This window comes from Scylla paramamosain, chromosome 14 (genome assembly GCF_035594125.1).
Source record: "Scylla paramamosain isolate STU-SP2022 chromosome 14, ASM3559412v1, whole genome shotgun sequence".
NCBI lineage: Eukaryota > Metazoa > Arthropoda > Malacostraca > Decapoda > Portunidae > Scylla > Scylla paramamosain.
The window spans coordinates 4380520-4399810 of NC_087164.1; the positions used below are offsets into that span (position 1 = coordinate 4380520).

The following is a 19291-nucleotide window of genomic DNA, read 5'->3' on the forward strand; positions in this document are numbered from 1 at the left end:
GCAAATCCAGATAACAGGGACTGATGTCATGCTTATATTAGCAACACCTGGTGTTTAATAGCTGGCTGGGCTGGGACTTCTCAATGTTAACTCCCTGATGCATATTTCTCTGCAAATATAACTTTCCCTGTGGTGAGGGAAGGTATGGCTTTGCTTGTACACTCCATACTGTTATGGTATTCCCTATGTGTTATTTAAGGTGACTAAAAAAGACTGGAGATTCACCCCCCCAGCCCCTTTCTATTCTTATTCCTATAGAGAACCAAGGTGTGCTGCCTTGTTTTTGCTACCTACCTTTTAAGGAGATTGTCAGCCTGGTATAAAAACTGGGTAAAAACATGGTGTGCAAATTTCTTGCATTGTTGATGTTTTATTGCAGTGTCTTAAAATACTCGTACAAATCTGGGGACATTTTCCCTATTCTATTTAGGTATTTGCAGTTCTTAGATTTTTTTTTTTTCAGTATGGTTTAGTTCCATATGATCCCTAAAAAATTATAAACCATATTGAAACTGTAGGTATGTAAAGCTAACTAAATGCAATCACTTGGAGAAGCTTTCAGTATATTGTAGTGCCATCTTCTAGATAAAATCTAAGTTTTGACAGCTTTTTTATAAGAATCATTAACTTACACATGCAAGAATTCTTTCAAGTTTGCATACCTACACCATACTATTTTCAGAACTAAAAACTGCAGGAACATATACATAACTGCATGAAAAATCTCCTGAAGATATAACTTAGTTCAAAAATGGATATCCAAATAACAAAAATGAGGCTTACACATAAACCAGCAAAAAGGTGAAACACCAGTTTATATACCCTGATGCAGAAAATGGAGAGGGAAATGCACTATGTGAAAATAGGTTCATCAATGCTGAAGTGTCAGCAAACTATATCTTGTTTAGTCTTATCAATACCAAGTCAGTGAATGCCATATTTTTGGCTCAAAAGAATAATTCTGTCTGAGAGAGAGAGAGAGAGAGAGAGAGAGAGAGAGAGAGAGAGAGAGAGAGAGAGAGAGAGAGAGAGAGAGAGAGAGAGAGAGAGAGAGAGAGAGAGAGAGAGAGAGAGAGAGAGAGAGATGAGAGAGAGAGAGAGAGAGAGAGAGAGAGAGAGAGAGAGAGAGAGAGAGAGAATCCTGATAATAATGACTAGCTGCAAATGATGTCTGGCATCAAAATAAAGCCATTTGGAGAGTATTGATGAAAGGTGGCACTGGAACTGTAGTTCACTCTTTTAAATTATATTGTTTACCTTTAGATCAAATGAGAGAGAGAGAGAGAGAGAGAGAGAGAGAGAGAGAGAGAGAGAGAGAGAGAGAGAGAGAGAGAGAGAGAGAGAGAGAGAGAGAGAGAGAGAGAGAGAGAGAGAGAGAGAGAGAGAGAGAGAGAGAGAGAGAGAGAGAGAGAGAGAGAGAGAATGGAGGCTTGTCACAATATTTAAGTTAACCTTAACAATGAATCATTTCATTATCTATTTTTTTTTGGTGCAGACACTGACCATATTGACATAGAGGCAAGACTCAGACCAGTGACCAAGATGGCAGAACAGTAGTTTTTCCACTGTCTCACAGCAACAACTATAAATTACAAGAAAATGGAGGGGAAGGCCATATGTAGTCTGAGTCTTGGCTTTGGTGATACCCTCACTGACTCAAAATTGTCTCAGAAATTTATTACTGGTGAAAGAGGCAACAGGAGATGTAAACTAGGAGTCTAGCCTTTCATCAATGATCACACTGATAGGTCAATCCTCTGTCTAGACCGAATACCTACACTGAAGACTTTCTTCACGAGTTATCTTCTATGACGCTCCACAACATGTATATACAAGACTGAAACTGGGTGCTTGAGAGACTGTCAACAATGAAATTATTACTTTGGTATAAATGACTGACTAGTAAAGCCTAAACCAAATCCTTTATGAGTATGGGTAGCAATCCTTGCCATCTCATATTGCCTTTCCATTGAAGAAAACATACTTTCTTGTTTTTGAAGGATGTCAATACCTTTATCTTTGTTGCCCTCTCCACCACCACCTTCCTTACTGGGAAGTGCAGCTCCATCACCTCCTGTAAACACAAAAACACATAAATGTTCCCTATTCAAATATATAAAGATTTATACATTTCACTAAAAGAAATATCTTTCAGACAACCATAGTTTAATAGTTTTCTTGTAAGAGCTCTTCAAGGATTGATCTGTAGTTATAGACAAAAATGGAGATTATCAAAAGGACTTTTGAAGCAACTGCTTGCTCTGTATTAGTGATGCACTAGAAACTAAATTTTAGAGTTCTGGGGATGTGGAGGCAGAGCCAGATATGTATTTCTCATAAAATGTGGTTGTGGATAATATTGCAATGTTAAAATACTTACATCTTCAGATGTGGAAATGGTTATGGATTACTTTTACCTCCATATCCACAGTTACAAATGCCAATGTGAATAATTTTTACACATTACAATAATACAGAGTTCGTTGTATCTGTGATACAAAGCTTCAGAAAGGAGAGAATAAGAGAAGAGGAAAAATTAATGGATAAATAAAAGATAAATAGAAAAAGATGTAATAAAAATGAAAAATGTATAATGTATTAAAAGAATGTAACTGCAGATGTAACTGGGGAAGGGGAGTACAAGGGGCAAAGAAATGGATGGAGTTGAAGAGCGAAGGGCATGGATGGAGGAAGAGCACAAAGGAGAAGCAAACAGGAAAAAGGAATACTTATTTTTCACTACTTCCTCTCTCTATAATTCTTCACTCCCTCCTCACCCTTCCTGCTTATATTTATTCTCTCTACTTTCTCCACTTATTCCCATCCTCCTACTTCAGTCTTCTTCAACTTCCTTGCCCTAAGTACTCTCCTTTCCTCCCTTTATGAACTCCTTTCTTCCTTCCTCCATCTACTCTATGTCCATTCTTCCCTAATCTTGCCTAAAACCTCACTCTATGTCATTTCCTCGCCCCTTATCTGTCAAAGATAAAGCGACAATGGAATCATACCTCCATCTCTCCCTCACTCATTCTATACCATTCAGTCTCCATCACTCATAAGAACATAAGAACATAAGGAATAAGGGAAGCTGCAAGAAGCCACCAGGCTTACACATGGCAGTTCCAGTATGAAATATACCTACCTATTTCCACCTATCATCCCCATCCATAAATCTGTCTAATCTCTTAAAGCTCCCTAATGTCTTAGCACTAATAACTTGATTACTGACTGTTCCATTCATCTACCACTATTTGAGAACCAATTTCTTTAAACCAAAATTTTTCAAGCTTGAACCCATTATTTCTTGTTCTGTCCCAGTTGCTGATCCTAAGAATTTTGCTTACATCCCCCTTGTTATAACCTATGTCTCTCTTAAGAATGTAAATTTAACAGCTTCAATCTTGCCTCTTAAGGAATATTCCTCATTCCATGTATCCTTTTAGTCATTCTCCTTTGTACTAATTCTAATAGACCTATATCCTTCCTGTATGTAACATGGGGACCAGAACTGCACAGCGTAGTCTAGATGAGGTCTGACCAGCGCCAAATATAACTTTAATATTATTTTGGGCCTTCTGTTTTTTAACACTCCTAAAAATTAATCCCAATACCTTATTTGCTGTTTCTGGCCTCTATGCATTGCTTTCCTAGATGGAGTTCAGACCTAACCATAACTCCTAAATTTTTTTGTACCCTGAACCTACCAGAGTTTTGTTGTTTATTGTGTACCTACTGTTTAGGTTTCCTCTACCTATGCTACTTTGTACTCTGTACTTTGCATTTGTTGATATTAAGCTGCATTTGCCATCTATCCGTCCATTTGTTCATCCTACAGTAAAATCCCTCTCATCCGGCATTCGAGTATCCGGCACATTTTTCCCCGAGCCTTAAAATCAATAAAAAATCAATGTGTACTCATAAAATTGATTAAAATTCCCGCGCGAGGCATACTTTGTCCCCTCGCCACCAGAGCGCACTGCTTTGTGCCACCCGTGGCCCACTGCACTGTGTTTACTGTGACTCAGTCCTGCGTGTGCACTGTTTATCGCCTGACGCCTTCATCATGCCTAAAGTTGTAGAAAAGAGGAAGCATGTTGTGCTTACACTTAAGCAGCTGATCAGATCAGCTGCTGATTAAGATCAGCTGATCTTTTGTTATGGTAAGATGCGTGAGTGTAGGGTGGTGATTGTGGACATAATTTCACTTCTATTCAAGTATCCGGCAATATTCAAGTATCCGGCATGTCGGCGGTCCCGTTGATGCCGGATAAGAAGGATTTTACTGTATCTAATCTGCCTACAAGGCAATGGCATCCAATTCTGACCTAATTAATCTACCTATCTTTGTGTCATCTGCAAATTTACTAACATCACTACTAATTCCACTATCCAAGTCATTGATATATATTAAAAACAACAATGGCCTTAATTCTGATCCTTGTGGCACCCAACTAATTACTTGACTACACTCGGATTTAGAGCTGATTAATACAACTCTGTCGCCTGTCGCTTAGCCATGACCTTATCCAGCCTAACACCTTCAGGAATCTCTGATGGGGGGTACCTTGTCAAATGCTTTAGCGAAGTCCAGATATAAGATGTCTTAACTATCACCACTATCTGCTGCCTCGTACACTTTATTGTAAAAACTTAACACGTTTGTCAGGCAAGACTTCCCCTTTGTGAAGCCATGATGTGACTGATTTATCAAGTTATATTAGTCTAAATGCTCCCTAATGTTCTTTGCTATTACTGACTCCATTATTTTACCTACAACAGAAGTTAAGCTGACAGGTCTATAATTAGACATTAAAGTTTTATCTCCTTTCTTAAAGATGGGTACTACATTAGCCTGCCCTCACATTATTGGTACCTCACCTGACTCAAGTGATTTCCTAAAGACAGAAACTAATGGCTCACTAATGACCTCTTTGCATTTCTTTAGTGCTCTGGGATATATTTCATCTGGTCCTGGTATCTTGAACGTTTTTAGCCTATCTATCTCCAGTTCCATTATCTCCTTAGTTATAGTAATATCTGTCAGCCTCTCATTCTTATCTGCTCTAAACATCTGTTCACTATTCGGCATGTCCTGCATGTTTTCCTGGGTATAGACAGTTAAAAAATACTCATTCAAAATTTTACTAATCCCCTCCCCAGAACTAACCAGCTCCCCATCTGCTGCCTTTAATAGATCTATAGCTTCTTTATTCTTTGTCCTATATACCTGATAAAATCCCTTGGGGTTTGTCTTTGCCTGGCTGGCTACCTTTAATTCATAATTGCTTTTAGCTTTCCTCATTAACCTCCTGACTGCTCTAACTAATTAATTATATAGTGGCCTTAAAATCTCTTCTCCTGCCTTTAATTTCTTATATATACTTCTCTTCTGCCCTATATAGTGTTTTAACCTAACAGTCATCCATTTTGGGTAATTTTTCTGTGACCTTATTGCTCTATATGGGATGTCTGCTAACTGTCCTATATACAATTTATCTACAAAATATTTATATAACTCATCTACATTTACTTCACCTAATCCTCTCATCTGGGCCCATTCCCCTCTCTCCACTCCCTCATCTACTCGCCTCAATCTCAACTCTCCCATCTCAATCTCAACTCTCCCATCTCAGCATGACCTGACCCTCCAACATATTCACACATATCTCCCCCTCACTCTCTCTCCTCTGACTCTTCCAGACACTTCTTATCTCTTGCCCTACACCCTCACACCTCACCTCTATCATACTGCCTTATCTCTCTCAACTCCATCCTGGACCTGACCTCACCCTGTGTCCGTTGCCAGTCAACTCCTTGGAGGTACCTTTTTAATCCCTCAAAATCTGCTCTCCTGAAGTCAGGCATTTTATTAGCGTTTTTGCTTCTAAAAGTTTCCTCCCATTTTAATTTGTACCTAATTTCCCAATGGTCACTTTTACCTAGCTGTCCTTCAACCTCTACCTGTATGACTGCTTCCTCCCTGTTAGTTAAAATTAAATCTAGAATATTGTTCCCCCTTGTGGGTTCTACAATTACCTGTTTTGAATTAACCTGAATTACTTTGCGAAATTCTTTTGCTTCCCTGTTACCCACCATCAGGCTCTAGTCAATATTCCTAAATTTAAAATCTACCACACATACCTGACAGTACCTGCCTGCTCTATTTATTTCCTGCCATAATTAGGTGTTAATTTCCTTTATATAGTTCAGTGGCCTGTACACTAATCCCAGTACTACTGACTGTGATCCTTCCTTAACATCTTAATACCTGTATCAATTGTTTTGCTATATGTTTTAATTCTACTGTTAATACAACACTGCAATGTGTCCCTAACATATAATGCAACACTTCCTCCTCTCCTGTTTTCCGTCTTTATAGAATATTGTATAACCTCTGGATTAAACACTTTTCCCGAGATATCTAACCAAGTTTCTGTTAAAGCAATGATATCAAGGTTCTCTACACATGCCATTCCTCTAAGTAAGTATGTTCTCTGAAAATACAGTAGTGGATATTGATGTGGATCCTTTGTTTTAAAATGTGGATAATATTTTCACAACAGATGTTCCAGAGACAGAGGCCAAGGCTGAGGCAAATATCTGATACGTTACTACTCTATAGTTGTGAGGGACAGGCTTTGAATGAAAGATCAAGGAAACGAATGGATACATCTCAGAACAGGCTCTGAATGAAAGGTCGAGGAAATATTTAATGTAACATATTTGCTGACATCTGTTTATGAGACATTCCTCAAAGCAGTGGCCAAGGAAAACTCTCTACTTGCACCTATCCATACACCTCAACCTTGTGTTCTTCAATCACACCCAGCAGCTAAATGGTGAGAAAAGCTAAAAATCTAGGCTTTAGGTGTTATACTACACACATGGTTGCTTTGCGCACAGGTATGATATGGTACCCATTATATCTTAGTTTTTTTTTGGAGAGAGAGAGAGAGAGAGAGAGAGAGAGAGAGAGAGAGAGAGAGAGAGAGAGAGAGAGAGAGATGAGAGAGAGAGAGAGAGAGAGAGAGAGAGAGAGAGAGAGAGAGAGAGAGAGAGAGAGAGAGAGAGAGTCACATTAGACCTTCAGTATTTAAATATGTTCTACACAGAAAAATATTTCTTGAGATTTTCATACAAAATCACTAACTGAAACTCACCTGTATTCTTAACCCCCATAAGCCTGCGGAACTTCTCAGCCATCTTGCCATCTCTGTCATTGGAAAATCTAGTGTTGGCCCATAGAGCTGCTTGTCCCCCAGTGGTGGTGCTGCTACTACTGCTGCTGCTTGTTGCTGCATGTGACAATGCCATAGCTGATGGTCTTGAAGTTGCTGGAGATGAAAACTTGCTTCCAAAATTACTTCCAGCAATTCCTGAATTCATTCCCTGTGGACTTTCTGCAGGGCCAGCTTGACTGCCAAGGAGGGGGTTTGGTTGAGTCTTATTCTGCAACAAAGACAACAATATTTCAAAGATATTCTTTAAGTGATACTGCTAACCTTTTTTCAAACATGTGTCATGTATGGGAGACCTAAATATTAAATGTTACAAAAAGAATGAACTAAATACATACATTTAATTTCACTTAATTTCAGAGTAATTAGAGTAATATCCAGAATTAGGAGTAAACTCCTGTGTTACTTCCATATATCATTTACGATATATGGAAGTAATGGCTACACAGTGAGTTACTGAATTTTGAAAAGGTGATGTCTTGGACAGCATTTTTGTTATGCTCAGAAATAGAAACAGATATGTGTACTTAACCACTGATCATGTGGTTCATTACCTGCAGTCAAATGGGAACTTTATTTGGGGCACTAGGCTTTTTCAAATGAGTATGTAGTAATTAGTTGAGTACACTGTGTCCTTCACAACAAATTCTCAACATTTCTTTGCAAAATTAGTTTCCCTTACAATTTATTTTGCACTATCACTAACCTTGAATAGTGTGTCAATAAGGATGGTCTACTACTGTGAGAGTTGTGGTTAAGCCCTATCACTATGTTAACAAGACCACATCTCAAACTGCCAAAAGTACATGCTTGCATATAACAAAAACAACCATCACACTCCATTAAGTGCTCACCACCTGCACTCATAGTCAAATAATGGCCATTCTACAGGTGAATTACCACTTATGGAATAAATTTTAATCATGCTATGTTTGGTTAAGAAGAGTTTTCAAGAAAAGAGAGAACACTGTCCAGTGCATCACCTCATCACTGAAAATTGAATCTGCTGTATGAAAATCAGTTCAGGTGGCCACACACTCCTCAGCAGGACTAAGACTTTGTAATCATAATACAGAAAGTGTGAAGTTTATGTAATTAATTTATTATTAAAAGAAATATTTAGCAGGTTGTGATATGCTACAGCCCACATTTATATGTACACCAAACTGTGTTCTTACCTTGTTGCCCCAAAGTAATTTCTTCTTACGCTCTTGTTCAGCAAATTTCATAGGATTCATTGCTGCAGGGTTGTAATATGATGGCAGGGTAATGCCTGTTTGCTTCTGGACTTCAACAACTTGAGCATCCATACTCCTCTTTAGAAGTTCTGCTGCTGTCAGATCTGGATTAGCTGCTTTCAGGGCCGCAAGTTTCTGTTGAGCCTCTGTTGACCAAGAAAAATTATATAACTAACAAAGCTAAAGTTATGATGAAGTCATTCAGGTGTAGGTGTTTTCTCAGTCTTCACAGCCACATTACCATACACAAAACATTAGCAAAGCTAACATCCTTGAACAAGCACCCAAGATTTGTAGGAGATTAAAGGAAGAAAATTTTTTTATTTAATAAATCTACTTCATGAGAATTCTGATGTCACCTCACTCATTGTTTGTTTTGCTTATCTGTCACTCTTGCAATTTTGTTAAAGTGGCAATTGCCAAGTCTGTTCTCCAACTACCCAAAAACTCCTTCATTACCAGAAAATGTCAAAACCTTTCAAGATCTAACTCCCCTTGTGACTTCTGGCATCTAGCCAAAAATATCTCCAATAACTTTGCTTCTTCTACTTTCCCTCCTTTATTTCAACCAGATGGCACTACTGCTATCACATCTATTTCTAAAGCTGAACTCTTCGCTTAAACCTTTGCTAAAAACTCTACCTTGAACGATTCTGGGCTTGTTCCTCCCTCTCCTCCACCCTCTGACTACTTCATGCCACCTATTAAAATTCTTTGCAATGATGTTTTCCATGCCCTTGATGGCCTAAACCCTTGGAAGGCTTATGGACCTTGGAATGGCTTATACAACTCACCAATTGTTTGTTACTTTTTTCTATATGTGTCGGTTTATATGTACAATGGAACCTTGGTTTTTTAACTGAATTTGTTCTTGGATACTGTTCGAAATCCATAATGTTAAAAAAACAAAACTATTTTCCCCATATAAATCAATGTAAAATCGATTAATCTCTTCTCAGACATTCATCCACCATGTCTTAGCAGGTAATGACTGACACTCCCACTGCTAAGGTGGCCACTCCACAACATCTTCAGCTTAGAAATTTTTTTACCTAGAAAGGATGTATTAAATGAACTTAGTGACACAGAACTCATCAAAAGATATTGTTTAGACCATGCAGGCATTCTCTTTGTCACTGATCATGTGAAGGAAGCCTTACAGAGTGACACAGAGAGGAAACCCACCCACTGCCAAAATGAAGGTGATCATAACACTTAGACATCTAGATGCTGGGAAAAGCTAGTGGGAAAATGCAGTTGTGCAGTAGTGATGATGTTGTGGGTCACAGAGAGAGCCACCAGAAGCTTGGGATTACTACTGAGCATCAAACCTTGTTTGTTTACATCAAGGTTCTTCAACTTCTTCAATGGGATTACATTTAACTTATTTCAAAGATTGAATTACTGTCATACCCTCTGTCTCCCCTCCAAATATATAAAAATTAAGGAAATATTTAGAAACTATAAATTAGTAATAAATGGGAGATTTTGCTACGTCTTGTAGTATTTAAAATCAAGTAACTTTATTTGAAAACCAAATTATGGTATGGCAACTGAAGCAATTAAGAGTTAATTTTTTTGTTCCAAAACTGAGTTGTTCAGAAAGGGAGATGTTTGGTAACTGAGGTTCCACTGTATGTATGTATGTATGTATGTATGTATATATATATATATATATATATATATATATATATATATATATATATATATATATATATATTATATATATATATATATATAATATATATATATATATATATATATATATATATATATAATATATATATATATATATATATATATATATTTATATATATATATATATTGCAAAATAAAACATAGATCACTGGATTGCCTTGTGCTGCAAGATACAGTGTCACACAAAATATCAAAGCATAATAAGGGACTCTAATAATTCATCATCAAACACACCAGGTGTACAAATACACTCACGCATCCTTACCAAAAACTGTACCAACTTACCTTTTCTGATGTCCAAAGGTCTCTTCCTCTCATGGCTGCGGCTACGGCGGTGCCTCTCTCTAGACCTGGACCTGGACCGTGACCTTGACCTAAGGAAGGCATTTATGTCAAAAAAAATTCCCACAAACTATATACATCCACATGCTACCTATTCTTCACCTCACAAGCAGTCCCATAACAAACTTTTTTTTAGCTCAAGATTTTCATGAAAATCCAGACATAAATTCAAACTATCAAAGAGCTGCTGCTAGGTCTCTGCTTTTGCAGGGAAGTGATTCACAATGTAACTAAATTTGACATGAATTTTATATATAAACACTACATATTAATGTACATACATATACATATACCAAGGCTGTCTCCCCTGAAGTGGAGGGTAGCCAAAACAAGGCACACAAATATAATGTACCAAAACATAACCCCAGCAACAGGATTTTATCAAAGTATACATTGTATTTCCTTCAGTGGTACAAGGATGTGGCCTTCCCATGCACTCTGTGTGACATAGCTGGAAGAATGTTGCTATTGTATTTTCTACAACCAAAAAGGAGATGGATATTGGAAACCTTCCACTCAATAGTTGCATTTTAAACAATGAGGCAAAACTTTGTCTCTACATTAATCTTTTGAGGGATATCTCAGCCTTGCTATATAAACATAGTTCAGAAATGGGTGGTAAAAGATAAAAGATGTTGGATATAAGTTTCTGCATTAATTTAGAAATTAAACTGACCCTCTGCAAGAAAAGAGAGAGAGAGAGAGAGAGAGAGAGAGAGAGAGAGAGAGAGAGAGAGAGAGAGAGAGAGAGAGAGAGAGAGAGAGAGAGAGAGAGAGAGAGAGAGAGAGAGAGAGAGAGAGAGAGAGAGAGAGAGAGAGAGAGAGAGAGAGAGAGAGAATATTTAACATTGAAAAGACAAAGAAAAGCATAAAATCTGAATTTCCAACATGTTTTAGAATTATTTTCACAAACTCAACTGAAAAAAAATAGAATAAATGTGGATGAAAATAATGACAATCCTCATCCTCAACATTTTGCAGGTAACAAAGTATGTAATTTAGAAACTGCAGAAACACTGCATATAACCCTCACTGAAACTAATGCAAATAAAGTTTTGAAAGTTACATAATTGTGTGGCAAAAACTATCCACCTACAGTATATTTCAGGCTGGGGATCTCTATTCAAAGAAGGTATCCTAGAGAAGACAAAAAATACATAGTCTGTAGATGTAAAGCTCAAAACAGTTCTAGGATCTGAATAATTAGTCACAAGGAGACAGCATAGCCTTGTCTTCTAAAACACATTCTCCCTTACCTGAGGACAGGCATAAGTTGAGTTGTTGTGATCATGCAATCCATTAGGAATGGAAGGCCTACATGCAAAAAAAGCCTACATAAAAAAAGCTTACCAAAAAAAAATGCTAAACAATTTATAAATAAATAAACCAATAGATCAATCTACTGAAGGGCAGCCAAGACAAAGTGCCCACAAACAAAATATAACTAAATAACTAAATAAATAAATAAACAAAACTATCTTTAGACTGACATTATCCTGAAATGTGGACAGGCCAAAAAGGTATTCACTTAAATACATTTACAATCATTCCCCTCACATCTTTACCATCAAGTTGGGCTCTAAGACAATGAGGACCAATCCTTACTACACCACAATACATGAGGGTCACTAGCACAGCACAATTAGGAATTGCTACAGCAGGATCCAGAAGCAAAGCTGCTTTACCCCATGCTGCACCAAAACACCCTAATAACCTTATTCCCTCTCCTTCACCTGAATTGAGCTACTGATCAGACCAAATGTGAGTGAACCTCCTGTCAAGACTATTGAGGTCTTTTCTCCATTCATGAATTCAGAATTGTTTTCCATACATTCCTGTCTTTACTTAACAGACAACACTCTTGCATCTAATGTTCTTTTCACAATGTCCATAATTTTCCCTTCAGTTTAATATCTAACATCAGATGCAGTTATTAGCTTCACAATAAAAGACACCACTACTGGATGAAATTAATATGGCTAGCACAGATATATCATGAGATATTCAAACACATGGCCTGTCAATATTAATGTACCTTTAAGATTATAACCATAGATGATGCAAGATGTGGATAAAAAACATCAATTAAAAAAATAAATCCATGACAATCATGAATTTGAGAACAACCTAAAATAAAATCATACATAATAAAATACCAACACATAAGACTAGAAAAAGCACAATGAGCGTCAGATAGACTGACAAGACCTCAAAAAATGGCAGACTAATTAATAACAGAACAAAGATATGAGACTGAAAACTTGCAGGAAAAACTTGGGAAAGACAAGCACTGTTGTGACTAACAATTCAATGAAGGCATTTATCCAGTAATGAACTTCTCAGAACTCGTGATATTAATATCCTAAGAAAAGTAAACATCAAGCTATTAAGATTTGTGACTTATGGTTCTTTTTATCACACAAGATGCTATTAGGGTAATGGGTTGACCCCAGCAATAATGGATGAGAGAGAGAGAGAGAGAGAGAGAGAGAGAGAGAGAGAGAGAGAGAGAGAGAGAGAGAGAGAGAGAGAGAGAGAGAGAGAGAGAGAGAGAGCGAGAGAGAGAGAGAGAGAGGAGGGAGAGAGAGAGAGAGAGGAGAGAGAGAGAGAGAGGAGAGGAGAGAGAGAGAGAGAGAGAGAGGGGGGGGGCAATTTTTTTTAAACACTAGTGTTAGTAAATCATAACACCATGTCCCATGTCCTATATACTCTTACTAACTTTGCAAATGTGTTTTTTAAACTCGATGTGGTGTTAGGAGAAACCAACGCCAACAGCACTCTTCACACAGGTTGGCAGCTCTGAAGTGTCTCATGTACCAGCCAAAGCAATCAGCTGAACAGTGCTTTAAAAGTTTTCCTGCTTAAATGGTCTATTTGCATATATATATTTGCAGTTGGGAATGCACATTCTCTTATCTCTAGTAGTTGGAGTGTACAGGCAGGTGAGAGCCTCTCTACGACAGGCATGTGAATGGATTTTGCTGGTCTTAGGGAACAACTCTGGGAAGACTCACCTCTCCTCAGCTTTATTCACAAGATGGAGTTCTAGATATGCTACAAATGTATGCAATGAAATCATTGTTTTCAAGAGTTTTCAAAACTATACCAGGAATGTTTTCTTAGTTGCCAACTAGTATAGTTAGTTTGGAATCAGGTTATGGAGTCCTGGGCTTGTGATTATGAGATTAACTGACAAGAGTATAAAAATTTATCTGGAAAAAGTGGTGGCAATACTCTAGAGTCCTTTCCAACCATTATTATAAGTTGTTTTAGTTCTATTCTTTTACAGACATATTTGAACAGATGTAAATCATAAGAGTGGGGGGGAAAAACCCACCTCCCCTGTAACCCCCAAACACTATTTAAATGTGTCTGTAAAAGAATGGAAAATAATCAGCAATAACAGCAGGAAAGGTCTCTAGAATATTACCATATTGGCTTCATGTTGAAATTGGTGAGATGTTCGTACATACCAGCTAATAATAACCAACTTGCCTGCCACTGCATAGCCTACAATCTCCTACGCCTGTAGTGTTATAGCCTCACTGCGTAGCCTACGATCTCCTACGCCTGTAGTACTATATCCTATCTTGTTTTTGTTTGCCAATCCATTTCAGCATTTCACATTCTCAATATGATGTGCTATATTCAGTTAAATAAATACAATTTTTTCCATTTACTAGGTATTGCTGTTTGCTAGCACAAGCTTGATAAAAGCCCAATTAGAGTATATAACATGTTTCTGACCAAGAATAACTAAAACTTAATGTTTTATACATTAAAAAAATACTTAAATGTTGATATCATGTGAAGGTGCTGTAAACCTTGAAGAGGTGATGGAAGCTGACAGCTCTTTCAATGTGGCAGGTGATCCACACAATGTAAACAAACCATAACTCACAGGTGAAGGTGCCTGAATGCGTGCATTCATAAACACTTTAATCTCTTCCTTACAATGATGGATACTACTTTTCTTTAGCACGGAGGTATATTGATATATTATCATATTTCAACATAACTTTCAATTGCATATGAATTGCGAATATCATTGGTGTTTCTAGTTGGGGAGGGGCAGGGCATACCAACAATTATTACAGGAACCTGTAGTGTCTCCAACAAGTTGACACAACGTCACGGTTTAAAAAACAAGATGTATTAGGAATCAGCTACATTGGTATTAATGGCTACTAATACCAATAACTGTGGCATGGACCATCTCTTTTTTATTGTAATGTAGGTCTCTCACTCTTACACACATACAAACATGCACACACATAGGAGGGTAAGACTGTTAGACTTTTGCTCTCATAGAACCCTACACAAACATGAGACCAGGACTGCTGATCTTCCACTACTTTAAAGCAGCAAGGTCACAATGTCCTGACTAAGTCCTCTAGATGTTAAGGCATTGCCAAACTTGCCCTTGAATTTTCCTTGTAACACTGCTCATTACATGATGGGAACATGTCACATACATCCTAGTAACATTTCCAAAACAGTACTTTATGCAGTCATGGACATAATTAAATTCTGAGGCAAAGTAAAAAATTTTTTGTGAACATTTCATGCAAATGTGGCAACACCTTTAGGTGAAATGGAGTTGAAGCATGAAAGGTAAGACACCTAAATCCACTGTCCCTGCTCAGTGAAAGACTGAACTCTGGTCTTGTTGCTTGTGAGCTACGCCAGCCACTCCACCAGGCCATGAGTTAATGAGAACATGATAATATTGTTGAATCTGACCCATCCCACCTGCGATCTCTGGATCTTGAGCGTGACCTGCGTCTGTCTCTTGATCGTGAACGAGAACGTGATCGCCTGGTCCGCCTCTCATCATCTTTCCTTTTTCGGTCTTCTTCTCGACCCTTACGGGAATCCCTGCTTCGTCCAGAGTGTCCTGAGAAAAGAAATAGATGATAAGTTAATAATTCCTACAAAATCCATTATATTCTGATTCTATTCCCTTTGATGATACTGCCCTGCACTTTCTGTAGACATCCAACCCTTCAGGAAGTAAACAGTTCATGCAGGGAAGCCAAAGAATGCCTAATTCCTGATCTCTCTAAAATTTATGATTGGGGCAGAGCAAACTTGGTATTGTTCAATGCCTTAAAAACTCAATTTCTCCATCTGTCAACTCAACACAACCTTCCAGACTAATATCCCCTCTTCTTCAATGACACTCAACTGTTCCCCTCTTCTACATTGAACATCCTCAGTCTGTCCTCTACTTATGATCTAAACTGGAAACTTCACATCTCATCTCTAGCTAAAACAGCTCCTATGAAGTTGGGCATCTGAGACGTCTCCACCAGTTTTTCTCACCCTTCCAGCTGCTAACTCTGTACAGGGGCCTTATGCATCCATGTATGGAGTATGCTTTACATGTCTGGGGGGTTCCCCTCATACTGCTCTTCTAGACAGGGTGGAATCAAAAGCTTTTCGTCTCATCAACTCCTCTCCTCTAACTGACTATCTTCAGCCTCTTTCTCATCAATGCAATGTTGCATCTCTTGCTATCTTGTACCACTATTTTCATGCCAACTACTCTTCTGATCTTGCTAACTGCATGCCTCCCCTCCTCCTGTGGCCTCAATGCACAAGACTTTCTTCTTTCTCTCACCCCTATTCTATCCACCTCTCTAATGCTAGAGTTAACCAGTATTCTCAATCATTAATCTCTTTCTCTGGTTAACTCTGGAACTCCCTGCCTGCTTCTGTATTTCCTATGAAATGATATTCCTTTAAGAGGGAGGTTTCAAGACACTTATCCTTCAATTTTTGACAACTGCTTTGGACCCTATTCAGGGACTGGCATCTCAGTGGGTCTTTTTTTTTTTTTTTTTTTTTTTTTTTCACTGGACTTTTGTTGCTCTTGGCAGTATTCCTCCAACATAAAAAAAAAAGAAAAAAAAGGAAAAAAAAAACTCTTACAGAGCAGTGCCCTAGTGAGCAATTCAGAAACCACCTATGAAGTACATGCTTCTTTCATTTACATACTTAAAAATGGTTTGTGGAAAAATTAATATAAAATAAAAATAAATAAATAAAATGAAAAATGAATAAATAAATAAATTTCTTGTTTCAAAAGTATTGTATCAGATAAAATACCCTCTCTTACACATACACCATATCCTTCAAATACCATATGATCTAATTATCATGAAATTTTAGGCTATAAATATGTAAGCTGATGGAGGGATTCAAAAGCAAAACAATCATAAAAATCAATTTTAGAAATGCATCTATGAATCTTTTAACTGCAGTCTAATTGGCTGTCACCAAGTCCAAAGATGAGATGCCAAATGAACATCTATCAACCTTATTTATTCAGTTTATTAAAAGTTGATGAATGAATAATATAGTACAGTGGAATTTCAGTTCTCAAACTTAATTTATTTCTGAATGCCAATCAAAATCTGAAATGTTCAGAAACCAAAACTATTTTTCCCATAAGAATCAATATAAAATGGATTAATCTGTTCACAGATACCAGATGATTGCTTTTTAAACCTTTACAACAGAACTTTGTGCATAAAACCATACAGGGAAATCCCGTTATAGAAGCATTTGGAAACTGATGACATGAGTAAATTAGAGGCTGTTCTCACTATATGAGTCCAAAAATCAGATAATCAGTTTAAGGTGAGTAAAGTGATCAAGGCCAAGTGGGGGACTTCCAGCTCAGTCACCCTAACAAACATAGTTCCAATAATTTTTTCTCAAGCCTCAGAAAGAGCTGGTACTGCTCAGCTGGGGAATGAATACAGTATGTTCATTTACAACTATATAAAGAAGAATAAAGCTAGAGAGAGAGAGAGAGAGAGAGAGAGAGAGAGAGAGAGAGAGAGAGAGAGAGAGAGAGAGAGAGAGAGAGAGAGAGAGAGAGAGAGAGAGAGAGAGAGAGAGAGAGAGAGAGAGAGAGAGAGAGAGAGAGAGAGAGAGAGAGAGAGAGAGAGAGAGAGAGAGAGAGAGAGAGAGAGAGAGAGAGAGAGAGAGCAAGGAATACTATGTTCCTTTGTGTGCCAGCTGCCACATGGCTTGTTTCAGAACTGAATTATGGGTATGGCAACTGAAACGAGATGAAAATTTTGTTCATGAGTAGATTTGTTAAAAAAGGAGCCCTTCGGTAACTAAGGTTCCAATGTAATTTTAAATAAGAATATATTAAATGCAGACAATAAACTAATATTATGTCATATCTAAACACTGAGCCTTGCACCTGGTGGTGTCATCGTGTGAAAATTTGTCACTTTTGTAATTATTTAAAAAAAAACAAAAAGCTTTCACATTTATTTTTATTTCCAATTATTTTACTTTATATTCTTTGTGTGATCACTGTGCATTTATAAACATTCAACAGTGCTGAGAACAGAATTGTTCTTGACCAAAACTGAATGAAAAAGATGAACTGTCAGTTTTGATGATGTTTAGAAAATATAAATGGGACAAGCACAAATGATAAATTACGATAAAATAAAGTTTCTGGAATGACAATCACAGCAATAGTCATATATTACAAGAAATAATTCATGGTGAAAAGGAAGGCGTAATGTAGGATGCTGTTCAGTTTTGTTTTTTGGCAGTACAAAGAGCTCCACTCTTCCCATCTCAAAACCCAAGCAGGTTCATTTCATCACTTGGTCTGGCTGTTTCACATGCAGCACCTACTGGGTGATAAAGCTTGCCTGTTCCCTTTGCTCCAAACTGAAAAGTTGAATTACTGCTCCACATGAGTTTTCTCCAGTCTTGCACTGCTCAATCTTCATGCTTCATGGAGAAAGCTAGATGGGTCTTAGCTGTGGTTTCTTTGATGGTAACAAAAAGGGAAGTTTGAGGTCTTTCTGGCAACATTCTTCAAGTGTAATTACAACAGCATCCCTTGGCAGGTATGGATGAGTTACTCTTAGTTCATAAGCTCTTGATCACTTCCCAGCAAATTGGCAGTAGTATACAACCAAATAGGAGTGTTTTTACATGCCTAGCTAACTAACTAAAAAAGCCAAAGCCAAAACAGCACTGGCTGTTAGGTATCTTACAGTCAAGTTAGTTAAGGCTTGTCTTTTTAGCATGGCTCTTCCAGGTTTAATCCCCCATATCCACCTCCCTTATTTATAATAAATTCATTTTTCTGTTTTGTAATAAAGGCTGTAGTTTTTTCTTCAATCATGACATCCTCAGTTTTTAGCCTTTTTGCTCTGCAAACCCCTCAAACAAGCTTGGGAGCTTGTGGAGAATTGGGGATCTGAGGGAGGGAGGAATGAAAAATAAGTGAAGTAAGGGCATTCAAAATTCTAAGAAAATTTACTTTAATATTTTGAATTTCCCTAACCTATCTTAACCCCTAGACCCGCCCCCACTAAGACATTAACCTAACCTAGCATAACCCAACCTAATCTAACCTAACCTAACGAGGGGCCTCAAAAATTATACTGTTATGCCTTACAGGTGTGAAGTGGAGATTCTCAGACTAATGGAGGTGGATACAGCTTGGCAGCTTCCTTAATAAACACATGGAACCTCTTCTTTATGTCTGTATATTGCATCTTAACCACTGCTGTTGCTAAATATCTCACATAGTGACTTTTTTTCCTGCTGAACACTGGTACTGTTCGCTTCACCCCCCTCCACTGGGTAGCCATATTAAGAAATGACAAGGAGCATCTATCATAACGTCTGACGTGTCCCTAAAACAAATGAAAAGTGGAAAGTCGTAATTGGTGGCCTCAAGAATGGCCTCGTGAGTGGAAGCGCGTGATGGAGGGATCAGCTGTA

General features: G+C 37.7%; 1 protein-coding gene across 5 annotated transcripts in view; it reads right to left on the reverse strand.

Moving 5' to 3' along the window:
• Window positions 1-350: 350 nt before the first annotated feature.
• LOC135106772 (arginine/serine-rich coiled-coil protein 2-like) overlaps window positions 351-19291 on the reverse strand; it is a 66851-nt gene continuing 47910 nt past the window's right edge. For all 5 annotated transcript variants that reach the window (XM_064016068.1, XM_064016066.1, XM_064016067.1 and 2 more), the window contains 5 exons: window positions 15269-15413; window positions 10460-10548; window positions 8417-8622; window positions 7161-7449; window positions 351-2074 (listed from right to left, as the gene is read on the reverse strand). In XM_064016068.1, coding sequence (XP_063872138.1) covers window positions 1878-2074; window positions 7161-7449; window positions 8417-8622; window positions 10460-10548; window positions 15269-15413 — 926 coding nt within the window. In that variant the 3' untranslated portion in view covers window positions 351-1877. The remainder of the gene's footprint in view (window positions 2075-7160; window positions 7450-8416; window positions 8623-10459; window positions 10549-15268; window positions 15414-19291) is intronic.